The sequence below is a fragment of the Zosterops lateralis genome (genome assembly GCF_965231275.1).
Source record: "Zosterops lateralis genome assembly, chromosome: 1".
In the NCBI taxonomy this organism is placed as follows: Eukaryota; Metazoa; Chordata; class Aves; order Passeriformes; family Zosteropidae; genus Zosterops; species Zosterops lateralis.
The window spans coordinates 149586086-149601912 of NC_139762.1; the positions used below are offsets into that span (position 1 = coordinate 149586086).

The 15827-nt window shown below is 40.6% G+C and overlaps 1 protein-coding gene across 1 annotated transcript in view; it reads left to right on the forward strand.

Annotated features, from left to right (window-relative positions):
• MROH1 (maestro heat like repeat family member 1) overlaps nucleotides 1-15827 on the forward strand; it is an 87245-nt gene that overhangs the window by 54319 nt on the left and 17099 nt on the right. Inside the window, exons 27-32 of the mRNA XM_083861517.1 lie at nucleotides 1051-1200; nucleotides 2395-2490; nucleotides 7029-7133; nucleotides 7958-8093; nucleotides 9479-9591; nucleotides 12682-12834. Of these exons, the coding sequence (XP_083717643.1) occupies nucleotides 1051-1200; nucleotides 2395-2490; nucleotides 7029-7133; nucleotides 7958-8093; nucleotides 9479-9591; nucleotides 12682-12834 (753 nt within the window). The remainder of the gene's footprint in view (nucleotides 1-1050; nucleotides 1201-2394; nucleotides 2491-7028; nucleotides 7134-7957; nucleotides 8094-9478; nucleotides 9592-12681; nucleotides 12835-15827) is intronic.

Here is a 15827-nt window from a genome sequence, read left to right on the forward strand (position 1 = left end):
TCCCTCTTTTTTCCTCCCTTTTTCCTCCTTTTTTCCTCCTTTTTTCCTCCTTCCCTTTTCCTTCCCTTTTCCTTCCTTTTTCCTTCCCTTTTCCTTCCCTTTTCCTTTTTTCTCTTGTTTTTCCTTCTCTTTCCTTTCTTTTCCTTTTATTTTTCTTCTCTTTTTTTTTCTTTTTTCCTGTTTTCCTTCTCTTTTCCTTCTTTTTCCTCCTCTTTTGCTTCTTTTTCTCCCTTTCACTTACTTTTCTCTTTTCCTTCTTTTTGGGTTTTTTTTTTCTTGTTTTTCCTGTTCTTTTCCCTATTTTTTCCCCTTTTTTCTTATTTTTTCCTTCTTTTTTCTCCTTTTCCGTCTTTTCTCTTTTCCCTCTTTTCCCAATTTTTCCTTCTTTTCCCCCTCTCTTTTCCTCTCTCTTTTCTTTATCTTTCCCTCCCTTTTCCCTTTTTTCTCTCTTTTTTCTTTCTTTCTTTCTTTCCCCTTCCTTTTCCCACTCTCTTCCCTTTTCTCCCCTTTTCCCTCTTTTCTCTCTTCTCCCTATTTTCCCTTCCTTTTCCCGCCTTCCCTCATTTCCCCTCCTTTTCCCCATTTTTTTCCCTCTTTTCCCTTTTTCCTTCCTTTTCCCACCTTTTTTTCCCTCCTTTTTCCCTTCCTTTTTTCCCCCTTTTCCCCTCTTTTATTTCTCCTTTTTCTCCTTTTTTTCCCCCTCCTTTTCCCTCTTTTTTCCCTTCCTTTCTCCCCCTTTTCCCTTTCTCCCCCTTTCCCCTTTCCCCCCCTTCCTTTTTCCCTTTTTTCCCTTCTTTTTCCCCCATTTTTCCCTTCTTCCCCCCCTTTTCCCCTTCTTTTTTCCTCATTTCCCTCTTTTCCCTTTTTTCCTTTCTTTTCCCCCCTTTTCCCCCCTTTTTTCTCTCTTTTTCCCTTCCTCTCTCCCTTTTTTCCCACCTTTTTCCTCTCCTTCAAATCCTCAAACTCCCCTTCCCACCCTCCCTCTGGCCCCATCCCGCCTCCCAACCAACCCATTCCCAATCAATCAATCAATCCCTGCCCAATTAACAATTCCCGATGAATTCATTCCGGGATTTTTCCCTGATTTGGGGGTTCAGCGCCCTGGAGCCGCCGCTGCTGGATCCGGAACATTCCGAGCTGCTGGACACGGCCCTGGGGAGTGTCCTGGCCCTTCCTCCTCTGGAATCCGGGATAAACCAGGTGGGAATTCCAGGGGAAAAAAATCCAGGAAAAAAACATGGGAATGCTGGGGAAAAAAAGTGGGAATTCTGAGGAAAAAATGGGAATTCTGGGGGAAAAAAAAAGGGAATTCTGGGGAAAAAAAACCCCCAGAATTCCAGAAAAAAAAATACAGGAAAAACCATGGAAATTCTGGGGAAAAAAAAAAAAAAAGGGATTCTGGGGAAAAACTCAGGAATTCTAGGGGGGAAAAGGGGGAATTCCAGGGAAAAAAAACACCCAGGAGTTCCAGGGAAAAAACGCGTGAATTCTGAGAAAAAACACGGGAATTCCAAGAAAAAAATGGGAATTCGGGGGGGAAAAATGGGAATTCTGAGGAAAAAAAGGAGAATTCTGGGGGAAAAAAACAGGAATTCTGAGAAAAAAACCCCGGAATTCCAGAAAAAAATATTCCAGGAAGATCACGGGAATTCTGGGGAAAAAAACTGGGAATTCTGGGAAAAACCCTGGAATTCTGGAAAAAAATTCCAGTAAAAAACACGGGAATCCTGGGGGAAAAAAAACGGGAATTCCAGGGGAAAACAAGTGGATTTGTGTTTATTTAGTAATTCCCTCCCCAAATTCCCAGAATTCCAGAAATCCATACCCAGATTCCCAAAAAATTCCACTCCCAAACTCCTGAATTCCAGATCTCCATATTCCCTCCCAGAATTCCCCAAAATTCCCCAAAAATCCCAAACCCAGATTCCCAAATTCCCTCCCAAAGGGACTCCAGGAGGTTTTTCCGAGCCCCAAAATTCCCAGGGTGTTTTTCCTTTCCCATAAAAATTCTGGGATTTCTAAGGGAAAAGGCCAAAAATTCCCAAATTTTAAGAGAAAAAAATTCCCAAATTATCCCCTTAAAAAATCAGGAAAAAGCCCAAAATTCCCAATTTTTTTTTTTTTTTTCTGGGATAACAATGACCTGGGATGGATTTGGCACCTCTGGAGTTTTTCCCAGCCCAAAATTCCAAGATTTTATCCCTTAAAAATCTTTCCCAAGGGAAAAAGGTCGAAATTCCCAAATTTTAACAGGAGAAATTTGCAAAATTACCTTAAAAAAGTGGGGAAAAACCCCAAAATTCGCCGATTTTTTTCTGGGATAACGATGACTTGGGATGGATTTGGCAACTCCAGGAGTTTCTCCGAGCTCAGAATTCCGGGATTTTTTTCCAGGATTTATTCCAGGCCACTCTGGAATCTCTCAGGGAGCTGCTCCAGGGGATCCTCCGCAGGAGCCTCAGCCCTCACGGCCTCCAGGATTTGTTTGCCGTGAGTTTTTTTGGGAATTTGGGGAATTTTGGGATTGGGGGGGGGAATATGAGAAAGGGGTGGGAATGATGGGAATTTGGGGAGTTTCTGGGAATAACGGGAATGGGGTTGGAAAATTGGGAATGATGGGAGTTAAATTGGGGAATGGGAATTCTGGGAATGGGAATGGAGGATGGAAAATTGGGAATGGGGAATAGTGGGAATGAGAATGGGGAGATTCCAAGGAATGGGAATGGGATGGGAATTCTGGGAATGGGAATAATGGGAATGGGAATTCTGGGAATGGGAATTCTGGGAATGGGAATAATGGGAATGGGAATTCTGGGAATGGGAATGGAGGATGGAAAATTGGGAATGGGGAATAGTGGGAATGAGAATGGGGAGATTCCAAGGAATGGGAATGGGATGGGAATAATGGGAATGGGAATAATGGGAATGGGAATTCTGGGAATCCCAGAGAAAAACGGGATCCAGGCGATGCCAGCTTGGATTTTCAGGAATATCCCCTTAGAAAAGGGAGATTTTCCCTGTGGAATTCCTGGATTTTCCTGCCAGAATTCCTGGATTCTCCCACCAGAATTCCAAGATTTTCCCTGCAGAATTCCTGGATTTTCCTGCCAGAATTCCTGGATTCTCCCACCAGAATTCCAAGATTTTCCCTGCAGAATTCCAGAGGTTTTTTCCCCCCACACACAATTCCAGGGTTTTCTGCCAGAATTCCAGGACATTCCCACCAAAATTTTGGGATTCTCTGTGCACAATTCCAGGATTTTTCCCAAGAGGATTCCAGGATTTTTTTCCCTGCTTAATTCCAACATTTTCCCATCAGAATTCCAGAATTTTCCCACCAAAATTCCAAGATTTTCCATCCGGAACTACAGGATTTTCCCTCCAGAATTCCAAGGTTTTTTTTCCCTGTAGGATTCCAGAATTTTTCCTGCCAGAAATTTGGGATTTTTCCACCAGAATTCCAGGATTTTTCACACCACAATTCCAGGATTTTTCCTGAGACAATTCCAGAACTTTCCTTGCAGAATTCCCAACATTTTCCCATCAGAATTCTGGGATTTTCCCACCAAAATTGCATGGTATTTTCCCGCCAGAATTCCAGGATTTTCTCACCTGAATTTTGGGATTTTTTCCCGCCAGAATTCCGGAGTTTTCCCTGCGGAATTCCAGGATTTTCCCACCAGAATCCCAGAACTTTCCTGCCAAAATTCCAGGATTTTCTCACTGGAATTCTGGGATTTTCCCACCAGAATTTTGGGATTTTCCCACCGGAATTCCAGATTTTTTCCCTGAGGAATTCCAGGATTTTCCCACTAAAATTTCAGGATTTTCTCATCAGAATTCCCAGATTTTCCTGCTGGAATTTTGGGATTTTCTGCCTGCAATTCCAAGGTTTTCCCACTAAAATTCCAGGATTTTCCATCCGTGATTCCTGGATTTTCCCCCCATTCGCAGCATTTTCCTGTCAGAATTCCAGGCTTTTCCTGACAAAACTCCTGAACTTTTCCCTGTAGAATTCCAAGATTTTCCCATCAGAATTCTAGGATTTTCATGCCAGAATTCCAAGATCTTCCACTGGAGAATTCCAAAATTTTCCCCTCAAAATTCCAGGATTTTCAGGGTAGAATTCCAGGCTTTTCCCTTGGAGAATTCCAGGATTTTCCCTTGGAGAATTCCAGGATTTTCAGGGTAGAATTCCAGGATTTTCCCTTGGAGAATTCCAGGATTTTCCCTTGGAGAATTCCAGGATTTCCCTTGGAGAATTCCAGGATTTTCAGGGTAGAATTCCAAGATTTTCCCTTGGAGAATTCCAGGCTTTTCCCTTGGAGAATTCCAGGATTTTCCCTTGGAGAATTCCAGGATTTTCAGGGTAGAATTCCAGGATTTTCCCTTGGAGAATTCCAGGATTTTCCCTTGGAGAATTCCAGGATTTTCAGGGTAGAATTCCAGGATTTTCAGGGTAGAATTCCAGGATTTTCCCGGACCGAATTCCAGGATTTTCCCTTGGAGAATTCCAGGATTTTCAGGGTAGAATTCCAGGCTTTTCCCTTGGAGAATTCCAGGCTTTTCCCTTGGAGAATTCCAGGATTTTCCCTTGGAGAATTCCAGGATTTTCCCTTGGAGAATTCCAGGATTTTCAGGGTAGAATTCCAGGATTTTCCCTTGGAGAATTCCAGGATTTTCAGGGTAGAATTCCAGGCTTTTCCCTTGGAGAATTCCAGGATTTTCAGGATAGAATTCCAGGATTTTCCCTTGGAGAATTCCAGGCTTTTCCCTTGGAGAATTCCAGGATTTTCAGGGTAGAATTCCAGGATTTTCCCTTGGAGAATTCCAGGCTTTTCCCTTGGAGAATTCCAGGATTTTCAGGGTAGAATTCCAGGATTTTCCCGGTAGAATTCCAGGATTTTCCCTTGGAGAATTCCAGGCTTTTCCCTTGGAGAATTCCAGGATTTTCAGGGTAGAATTCCAGGCTTTTCCCTTGGAGAATTCCAGGATTTTCCCTTGGAGAATTCCAGGATTTTCCCTTGGAGAATTCCAGGATTTCCCTTGGAGAATTCCAGGATTTTCAGGGTAGAATTCCAAGATTTTCCCTTGGAGAATTCCAGGCTTTTCCCTTGGAGAATTCCAGGATTTTCCCTTGGAGAATTCCAGGATTTTCAGGGTAGAATTCCAGGATTTTCCCTTGGAGAATTCCAGGATTTTCAGGGTAGAATTCCAGGATTTTCCCTTGGAGAATTCCAGGATTTTCAGGGTAGAATTCCAGGATTTTCCCGGACCGAATTCCAGGATTTTCCCTTGGAGAATTCCAGGATTTTCAGGGTAGAATTCCAGGCTTTTCCCTTGGAGAATTCCAGGATTTTCCCTTGGAGAATTCCAGGCTTTTCCCTTGGAGAATTCCAGGATTTTCAGGGTAGAATTCCAGGCTTTTCCCTTGGAGAATTCCAGGCTTTTCCCTTGGAGAATTCCAGGATTTTCCCTTGGAGAATTCCAGGCTTTTCCCTTGGAGAATTCCAGGATTTTCAGGGTAGAATTCCAGGATTTTCCCTTGGAGAATTCCAGGATTTTCAGGGTAGAATTCCAGGCTTTTCCCTTGGAGAATTCCAGGATTTTCAGGATAGAATTCCAGGATTTTCCCTTGGAGAATTCCAGGATTTTCCCTTGGAGAATTCCAGGATTTTCAGGGTAGAATTCCAGGATTTTCCCTTGGAGAATTCCAGGCTTTTCCCTTGGAGAATTCCAGGATTTCCAGGGTAGAATTCCAGGCTTTTCCCTTGGAGAATTCCAGGATTTTCAGGGTAGAATTCCAGGATTTTCCCGGTAGAATTCCAGGATTTTCCCGGACCGAATTCCAGGATTTTCCCTTGGAGAATTCCAGGATTTTCAGGGTAGAATTCCAGGATTTTCCCTTGGAGAATTCCAGGCTTTTCCCTTGGAGAATTCCAGGATTTTCCCTTGGAGAATTCCAGGATTTTCAGGGTAGAATTCCAGGCTTTTCCCTTGGAGAATTCCAGGCTTTTCCCTTGGAGAATTCCAGGATTTTCAGGGTAGAATTCCAGGCTTTTCCCTTGGAGAATTCCAGGCTTTTCCCTTGGAGAATTCCAGGATTTTCCCTTGGAGAATTCCAGGATTTTCAGGGTAGAATTCCAGGATTTCCCTTGGAGAATTCCAGGCTTTTCCCTTGGAGAATTCCAGGATTTTCAGGGTAGAATTCCAGGCTTTTCCCTTGGAGAATTCCAGGCTTTTCCCTTGGAGAATTCCAGGATTTTCCCTTGGAGAATTCCAGGATTTTTCAGGGTAGAATTCCAGGATTTTCCCTTGGAGAATTCCAGGATTTTCCCTTGGAGAATTCCAGGATTTCCCTTGGAGAATTCCAGGATTTTCCCTTGGAGAATTCCAGGATTTTCCCTTGGAGAATTCCGGGATTTCCCGGACCGAATTCCAGGATTTTCAGGGTAGAATTCCTGGATTTTCCCTTGGAGAATTCCAGGATTTTCAGGGGAGAATTCCAGGCTTTTCCCTTGGAGAATTCCAGGATTTTCAGGGTAGAATTCCAGGCTTTTCCCTTGGAGAATTCCAGGATTTTCCCTTGGAGAATTCCAGGCTTTTCCCTTGGAGAATTCCAGGATTTTCCCTTGGAGAATTCCAGGATTTTCCCTTGGAGAATTCCAGGATTTTCCCTTGGAGAATTCCAGGATTTCCAGGGTAGAATTCCAGGCTTTTCCCTTGGAGAATTCCAGGCTTTTCCCTTGGAGAATTCCAGGATTTTTCCTTGGAGAATTCCAGGATTTTCCCTTGGAGAATTCCAGGCTTTTCCCTTGGAGAATTCCAGGATTTTCAGGGTAGAATTCCAGGCTTTTCCCTTGGAGAATTCCAGGATTTTTCCTTGGAGAATTCCAGGATTTTCCCTTGGAGAATTCCAGGCTTTTCCCTTGGAGAATTCCAGGATTTTCAGGGTAGAATTCCAGGCTTTTCCCTTGGAGAATTCCAGGATTTCCCTTGGAGAATCCCAGGCTTTCCCCCATTCCCAGCATTTAGGGCCCTGGATCCAGTCGCGGCGGGTGGAGCAGCGGGAACGCGCCGTCGGCCTCGGCAAAGCCCTGCTGGAGTTTTTCCTGGAAAACCTCCACGTCAGCGTGAGATTCCCAACTTTTTTATGGAATTTTGGGAATTTTTTGGGAAATTTTAGGAGTTTTGGGGATGTCGGGAAATTTTTTTTGGATTTGGGGGTGGAATTTTTGGGAATTCTGTGAATTTTGGGATTGGGGAGTGTTGGGAGCTCAGCACTGTTGGGATTTTGGGAATGGAATTTTTGGGAATTTGGGAAATGGAATTTTTTTTTTGGATTTGAGGGTGGAATTTTTGTGTATTTTTTGGAAATTTTTGGAATTTGGGAAATGGAATTTTGAGGATGTTGGAGGGGAATTTTGGAGAATTTTTTTTGAATGGAATTTTTGGCATTTGCAATTGAAATTTTGGGATTTTTTTGGGGATTTTGGGAATTTGGAATTGGAATTTTTGGGAATTTGGGAATTGAGGATTTTGGAATTTTTGGGATTTGGGGATGGAAATTTTGGGGGAATTCAGTAATGGAGTTTTGGGGATTTCCAAATTGAATTTTTGGGGATGGAATTTTTGGGATCCAGGAATGGAATTTTGGGGAAATAATTGGGAATTTGGAGATTTCAGAGTTTTTTGGGATCTGGGAGTGGAATTTTGAGGTATTTTGGGGTTGGAATTTCTGGGAATTTTGGGGAATCTTTGGAATTTGGGAATGGAATTTTTGGGAATTTAGGGAACAGAATTTCAGGATTTGGAATTGGAATTTTGGGAACAGAATTCTTGAGAATTTGGGGAATTCTTGGGAATTTGGGGAATGGAATTTTTGAGAATTGTTGAAAAATTCTTGAAAAAATTTGGGAAAAAAAAATCTTGGAATTTTTTTTCCCCTTTTCCACAGTCCGTCACTCCCTTCTACAACCTGAGCTCCCTCCTGGCCCTGCTGGCTCCTCGCTGCTCCGACGGAATTCCCAAAATCCGATGGAATTCCGTGGATTGTGTCCAGTCCCTGCTCCGCATCCAGCTCTGCTACGAAGGTGGGAAAAATTCCCCATTTTCCAGCAAGAAAAAATTCCCAATTTTCCAGCTCTTTCCTGAGGTTTTCTCAGCTCTGGGTTTTTTGGGGGAGATTTTTTGAGGATTTTTTTTTTTTTTTTTCTTTTTCGGCATTTTTGGGGGGGATTTTTGGGGATATTTTGGGGGATTTTTTTTATTATTTTTGGGGGGGTTTTGAGGATTTTTTGGGGGAATTTTGGAGAGTTTTTTTGGGATTTTTTTGGAATTGTTTTGAGAATTTTTTGTGGATTTTTGGGGGATTTTTTTTCCCAAATGTTGGGCTTTTTGGGAGTGTGGAATTCTCAGGTTCTCCAGGAGAGGGCGCTGCATCCCTTTGGATTTTGGGGAAGTTCTTTCCCCAAAATGGAATTCCATGGAATTCCAGGAATTTTGGGAGTTTAATTCTAGCTTTTTCCAAACTTTAAAAAGAGAGAGTTTCATGGAATTCCAGGAATTTTTTTTTTGGCTCAGTCTCATCAAATTGCAACTTTTTGAAACTCCCAAAGAGAGAATTCCATGGAATTCTCAGAGTTTTGGGCGATTTTTTGGGAGGAATTTTGGGGATCGTGGAGTTCTCAGGTTCTCCAGGAGGTGGCGCTGCTTCCCCTTGGATTTTTGGGATTCCCTGGAATTCCAGGAGGTTTTGAGGTTCCATGGAATTCCCCCCCAAAAATTCCAACCAAAATTCCATAAAAATTCAATAAAACCCCCCCCCAAAAAATCCCCAAAAATCCCAGAGCTGAAAACCTCAGGAATGAGCTGGAAAATTGGGAATTTTTTTCCCTCTGGGAATTAGATCTGAAAACTCTCAGAATTCCTTGGAAAAAACTGGAATTTGGTGAGATCAAACCCCAAAATCTCCTGGAATTTTCTGTGCTCCCCAAAAAAACCCCAAAATTCAGGGAAAAAAAATCCAAGAAATCCAAAAAATATCCCCAAAAATCCCAAAAAAACTCTGAAAAATAATTTAAAAAAAACAAAACCAAACAAAACAAACAAACCTGAAAAAATTCTCCCCCCAAAGATCCCAATTAAAAAAAAAAAAAAAAAAAAATCTGAAATTTTTCCCACTGTTGGAGGTTTGGAGTTACTGAAGGAGGGGTTGGAAAATCAAAAAAAATTCCAACCAAAAGATCCTCAAAAAAATCCCCTAAAAAATCCAAAATAATTTTAAATAAATCCCCAAAAGTTCTAAAAAATCCCCCCCAAAAAAATCTCCGCAATATTAAAAAAAATCCCCAAAAAAACTCTCAAAAATCCACAAAAAAAAAAAAAAAAAAAAAGAAAAAAAAATTTAAAAAAATTTTCAAAAAACCTCAAAATAAATTTAAAAATTCTGAAAATTCTGTTTTTTTTTTTTCTTCAGGTTTTTCTCGCTGTCACCGCGACGAGCTGGTGGAAGGGTTGGACTCTCTCAAGGAGGGCTTGGAAAATCCCGATTTTTCCTTCCTGTTCCACACCTGCACCAGGATCGGCTCGGTGAGAAATCACAATTTTGGGAAAATTTGGGGAAAAGTTGGGGATTTTTTTTTGATTTTTTGGGGGGATTTTGGGGGGATTTTTTTGAATTTTTGGGGATTTTTTTGGGATTTTTGGGGACTTTTTTTTCATTTTGGGGATTTTTTTGGATTTTCTTATTATTATTTTTTGGGAATTTTTGGGGGGATTTTTTGAGGGTTTCTGGGGGTTTAAGGAGTTTTGTGGGATTTTTAATGGGATTTTTGTGGGATTTTTGGGGACTTTTTTTTTTATTTTTAGGGATTTTTTGGATATTCTTATTATTATTTTTTGGGAATTTTTGGGGGGTTTTTTTGAGGATTTCTGGGGGTTTGGGGAGTTTTGGGGGATTTTTAATGGGATTTTTTGTGGGATTTTTGAGGACTTTTTTTTTTTTTGAGGGGATTTTTTGGGGATTTTCTTCTTATTATTTTTTGGGAATTTTTTGGGGGGGATTTTTTGAGGATTTCTGGGAGTTTGGGGAGTTTCGTGGGATTTTTAATGGGATTTTTTGGTGGGATTTTTGGGGACTTTTTTTTTTCATTTTGGGGATTTTTGGGGGATTTTCTTATTATTATTTTTTTGGGGAATTTTTTGGGGGTTTTTTTGAGGATTTCTGGGGGTTTGGGGAGTTTTGTGGGATTTTTAATGGGATTTTTTGTGGGATTTTTGGGGACTTTTTTTTTTATTTTTAGGGATTTTTTGGATATTCTTATTATTATTTTTTGGGAATTTTTTGGGGGGGATTTTTTGAGGATTTCTGGGGGTTTGGGGAGTTTTGTGGGATTTTTAATGGGATTTTTTTGTGGGATTTTTGGGGACTTTTTTTTTTATTTTGGGGATTTTTTGGGGGATTTTCTTATTATTTTTTGGGGGAATTTTTTGGGGGGGTTTTTTTGAGGATTTCTGGGAGTTTGGGGAGTTTTGTGGGATTTTTAATGGGATTTTTTTGTGGGATTTTTGGAGACTTTTTTTTTTAATTTTGGGGATTTTTTTGGGATTTTCTTCTTATTTTTGGGGAATTTTTTGGGGGGGATTTTTTTGAGGATTTCTGGGGGTTTGGGGAGTTTTTAATGGGATTTTTTGTGGGATTTTTGAGGACTTTTTTTTTTATTTTGGGGATTTTTTGGATATTCTTATTATTATTTTCTGGGAATTTTTGGGGGGGATTTTTTGAGGATTTCTGGGAGTTTGGGGAGTTTTTGGGGGATTTTTAATGGGATTTTTTGTGGGATTTTTGGGGACTTTTTTTTTTATTTTTAGGGATTTTTTGGGGATTTTCTTATTATTATTTTTTGGGAATTTTTTGGGGGGGATTTTTTGAGGATTTCTGGGGGTTTGGGGAGTTTTTGGGGGATTTTTAATGGGATTTTTGGTGGGATTTTTGGGGACTTTTTTTTTTTCATTTTGGGGATTTTTTGGGGGATTTTCTTCTTATTATTTTTTGGGAATTTTTGGGGGGTTTTTTTGAGGATTTCTGGGGGTTTGGGGAGTTTTGTGGGATTTTTAATGGGATTTTTTTGTGGGATTTTGGGGGACTTTTTTTTTAATTTTGGGGATTTTTTGGGGATGTTCTTCTTATTATTTTTTGGGAATTTTTGGGGGGTTTTTTTTGAGGATTTCTGGGGGTTTGGGGAGTTTTGTGGGATTTTTAATGGGATTTTTTGGTGGGATTTTTGGGGACTTTTTTTTTTTAATTTTGGGGATTTTTTGGATATTCTTATTATTATTTTCTGGGAATTTTTGGGGGGGATTTTTTGAGGATTTCTGGGGGTTTGGGGAGTTTTGGGGGATTTTTAATGGGATTTTTTTGTGGGATTTTTGGGGACTTTTTTTTTTAATTTTGGGGATTTTTTGGGGGATTTTCTTATTATTTTTTGGGGGAATTTTTTGGGGGGGATTTTTTGAGGATTTCTGGGGGTTTGGGGAGTTTTGTGGGATTTTTAATGGGATTTTTTGTGGGATTTTTGGGGACTTTTTTTTTTCATTTTAGGGATTTTTTTGGGATTTTCTTATTATTATTTTTTGGGAATTTTTTGGGGGGGATTTTTTGAGGATTTCTGGGGGTTTGGGGAGTTTTGTGGGATTTTTAATGGGATTTTTTTGTGGGATTTTGGGGGACTTTTTTTTTTATTTTGGGGATTTTTTGGATATTCTTATTATTATTTTCTGGGAATTTTTGGGGGGGATTTTTTGAGGATTTCTGGGGGTTTGGGGAGTTTTTGGGGGATTTTTAATGGGATTTTTTTGTGGGATTTTTGGGGACTTTTTTTTTTAATTTTAGGGATTTTTTTTGGATTTTCTTATTATTATTTTTTGGGAATTTTTGGGGGGGATTTTTTGAGGATTTCTGGGGGTTTGGGGAGTTTTTGGGGGATTTTTAATGGGATTTTTAATGGGAATAATTTTTTGTGGGGAGGGTTTTGAGGGAATGGTCGGGATTTTTTGGGGGCATTTTGGGCAGTTTTTTGGGGGATTTTGGGGAGACTTTTTTCTGATTTTTGCAGGAATTTTTGGGGGATTTTTTGAGGATTTTTTTGGATTTTGTTGGGGTTTGGGGATTTTTGGTAGAATGTTTTTTGGATTTTTGGTGGGAATTTTGGGGTTTTGGGTGATTTTTTTTGATGATTTGGGGGATTTTTTTTGGATTTTTTTTATTTTGGGGTGATTTAGGGGGGAATATTTTGGGATTTTTGGGGGCGATTTTTTGGGATTTTCTAGGATTTTTTCTTGGATTTTTTTTCTTGGATTTTTTTTCTTGGATTTTTTGGGAGATTAGCGGAATTTTGTGGGGATTTTTTTGAGGATTTTATGGGGGAATTTTTGGGGGATTTTTAAAAAATTTTTGGGGTGGACTTTCAGGGGGATTTCGATAGATTTTTGGGGGATTTTTTTGGGATTTGGGGGATTTTTTGGGGATTTTTTTAATTTGGGGGGGATTTTTCTGGGGAATTTTGGGGAGAGTTTCTTGGAATTTTTTGGGGAGAGATTTTATGGAATTCTGGGCAGGTTTGTTGTTTTTTTTTTTTTTTTTTTTTTCTTTTTTTTTTTTCATTTTTCCCTATTTTTCAGGTGATTGGGAAGCGAATTCCCCCCGAGCAGCTGCTGAGTCTCCTCCTGGCCCTTTTGGAATTCTGGGAAGATCCCGATGGGAATTGTTCCCGCGCCGCCTCCGTCATCTGCAACTCCCTGCTCCGGGAACGGGGAGGGATCCTGCAGGAAAAGGTCATAAAATTCCCCAAATTCCTGAAATTCCCAACATTCCCAATGTTCAGAACATTCCAAAAATTCCAAAATTCCCAACGTTCCTCGAAATTCCCGAAATTTTCAATGCTTGCGACATTCCCAAAGTTCCCCAAAAATTCCAAAATTCTCCAAATTTACAAAAAATTCCCAAAATTCCCCAAATTTTGAAGATTCCCCACTCCAGGAATGGGGGACATCCTGCAGGAAAAGGTGAGAAATTCCCAAAAAATTCCCAATGTTCTGAATGTTTCCCAAATTTCCAACTTTTCCCAAAATTCCTGAAATTTCCTGTGTTCCCAACAATCCCCCAAATTCCCAAAATTCCCAAAAATTCCCGAAAATTCCTGAAATTTCCAACATTTCCGACATTCCTGAGGTTCCCAACATTTCCAAGGTTCCCCAAATTTCCAAAGTTTCTGATATTCCCCAAAATTCCCAACATTCCCCAAAATTCCCCAAATTCCCAATATTCTCCAAACTCCAAAAAATTCCCAAAAAATCCCAATATTTCCAATGTTCCAAAGTTCTCCAAGTTTTGGAGATTCCCCACTCTGGGAACGGGGAGGGATCCTGCAGGAAAAGGTGAAATATTCCCAAAATTCCCAAAAATTCCCAGAAATTCCCAATGTTCTCAATGTTCCTGAAATGCCCAAAATTCCCAAAAATTCCTGAAATTCCCAAAACTCCCCAAATTTGCAGATTTTCAAAATTCCCCAAATGTCCCAAAATTCCCAACGTTCCCAACAATCCTAAATTTCCCCAAATTTCCCCTCAATTTCCAACATTCCCAAATCCACAGAGTTTTTTTTTTTTGGGAATTTCCAAATTCCCGGATTTTAGGGGGATTTTTGGAGAATTCCCAAATCCAGAATTTGGGACATTTTTGGAATTCTTAAATCCAAATTTTTGGGGGATTTTTGGAATCTTCAAATCCAGAGTTTGGGAAATTTTTCTCTCTGGAGAAATTCCCAAAATTTGGGGGATTTTTTTTTGGGATTTAGGGTTTGGTCCCACCTGGAATTTTTTCTATCCAATTTTTGGAATCCCAGGAGGCCTCAAATCCTGGAAAAATCTGTGGAGCAGCTGGAAACGGCCCAAAAATTGGGAAAAAGCCCAAAAATTCCTGAATTTTCTCCTTTTCCAAACTTTCGTTGGATTTTCTGGGGGCTCCTTCCCGATTTCGGGGCTGGGATTTGCCAAAAAAAAAATTGGGGTAAAAAGCCCCAAAAATCAGGAAAAGCAAAGTTGAGGAGTTCAGAAATCCCAGGAAAACTTAAATCCCAGAAAAACCCTTTGGATCAGCCTCGTTCCTGGCTGGAAAATCCGTCGGAATTTTGGGGTTTTTCCGTCTAATCCCAGGATTTTCAGGATAAATTTCCTTCTAATCGGAACCAGCTGGAGCCTCTTTCCCGTTTTTGTTTTTTTTGGTTTTTTTTTTTTCCCTCCTCGGAATTCTGGAGTTGGGAATGATCCAAAGTTCTCTGAGTTGCCTGAAATCCAAAGCTCATCCTGAAATCCTGGGGATTTGGGGCTGCCAGGGAAAAAATCCTGGAAATTTTGCGGTTCCGGGGAGGGAATTTGTTGCACTGGGGGAGTTTTGGGGGGTTTTAGGGTTGGAATTGCTGGTGGGATGAAGGTGAGGGGGTGGGGAATTAACTGGGAAAAAAGGGGAAATTGGGAAAAATGAGAAAAGTGGGAAAAAAATGGGAATGGAGATGGAAAACTGGGAATGGGAAAAAAATGGGAATGGAGATGGAAAACTGGGAATGGGAAAAAAATGGGAATGGAGATGGAAAAATGGGAATGGAGATGGAAAAATGGGAATGGAGATGGAAAACTGGGAATGGGAAAAAAATGGGAATGGAGATGGAAAAATGGGAATGGGGATGGAAAACTGGGAATGGGAAAAAAATGGGAATGGAGATGGAAAACTGGGAATGGAGATGGAAAACTGGGAATGGGAAAAATGGGAATGGAGATGGAAAACTGGGAATGGGAAAAATGGGAATGGAGATGGAAAACTGGGAATGGGAAAAATGGGAATGGAGATGGAAAAATGGGAATGGGAAAAATGGGAATGGAATGGGAAATTGAAAATGGGAAACTGGGAATGGGGAAAATGGAAACGAGAATGGGGAAATGGGAATGGGAAGTTGGGAATGGGATAATGGGAATGGGATAGTGGGATTGGGAAAAATAAAAATGGGAAATGGGAAACTGGGAATGGGAAGGGGATAATGGGAATGGGGAAAATAGGAAGGGAGAAATGGGAATGGGATGGGGATGAGAAACTGAGAATGAAAAACTGGGAAAATTGGGAATGGGGACACTGGGAATAGGGAAACTGGGAATGAGATGGAAAACTGGGAATGGGAGTGGAGGTGGGAAACTGGGAATGGGAATAGGAAAAATAGGAATAAGACATTTGGAATGAGAATATGAATGGAGGTGGGAAACTGGGAGTGGGATAAAGGACATGGGATGGGAATGGGAAAAATGGGAAGTGGTAATGGAGGTGAGAAACTGGGAATGGAATGGGAATAGGAAAGTGGGAATGGGATAATGGGAGTGGGAAATTGGGATTGGGAATGGGAGTGGGAAAAACAGGAATGGGGAAACGGGATGAGAATGGGGAAAATTGGAATGGGAAATTACAGGAATGGGAATATGAATGGAGGTGGGAAATTCGGAATGGAGATGGGAAACTGGGAATGGGAATGGGAAACTGGGAATGGGAATAACAGGAATGGGATCCAATGGGCTTCCAGTGATTTTCCAACCCCAACCATTCCCCGACCAATTCCAAAATCCCTTTTTTTTTTTTTTCTTTTTTTTTTTTTTCTTTTTTTTTTTTTTCCCTGAGAATCTCCCACAAATTCCTCCCTCTCCCAAAACCCCTGGAATTCTTCCCTTTGGAATAACCCTCCAACATTTCCCGAACCCATCCAAGGATTGCTCTTAGGATCCCATCC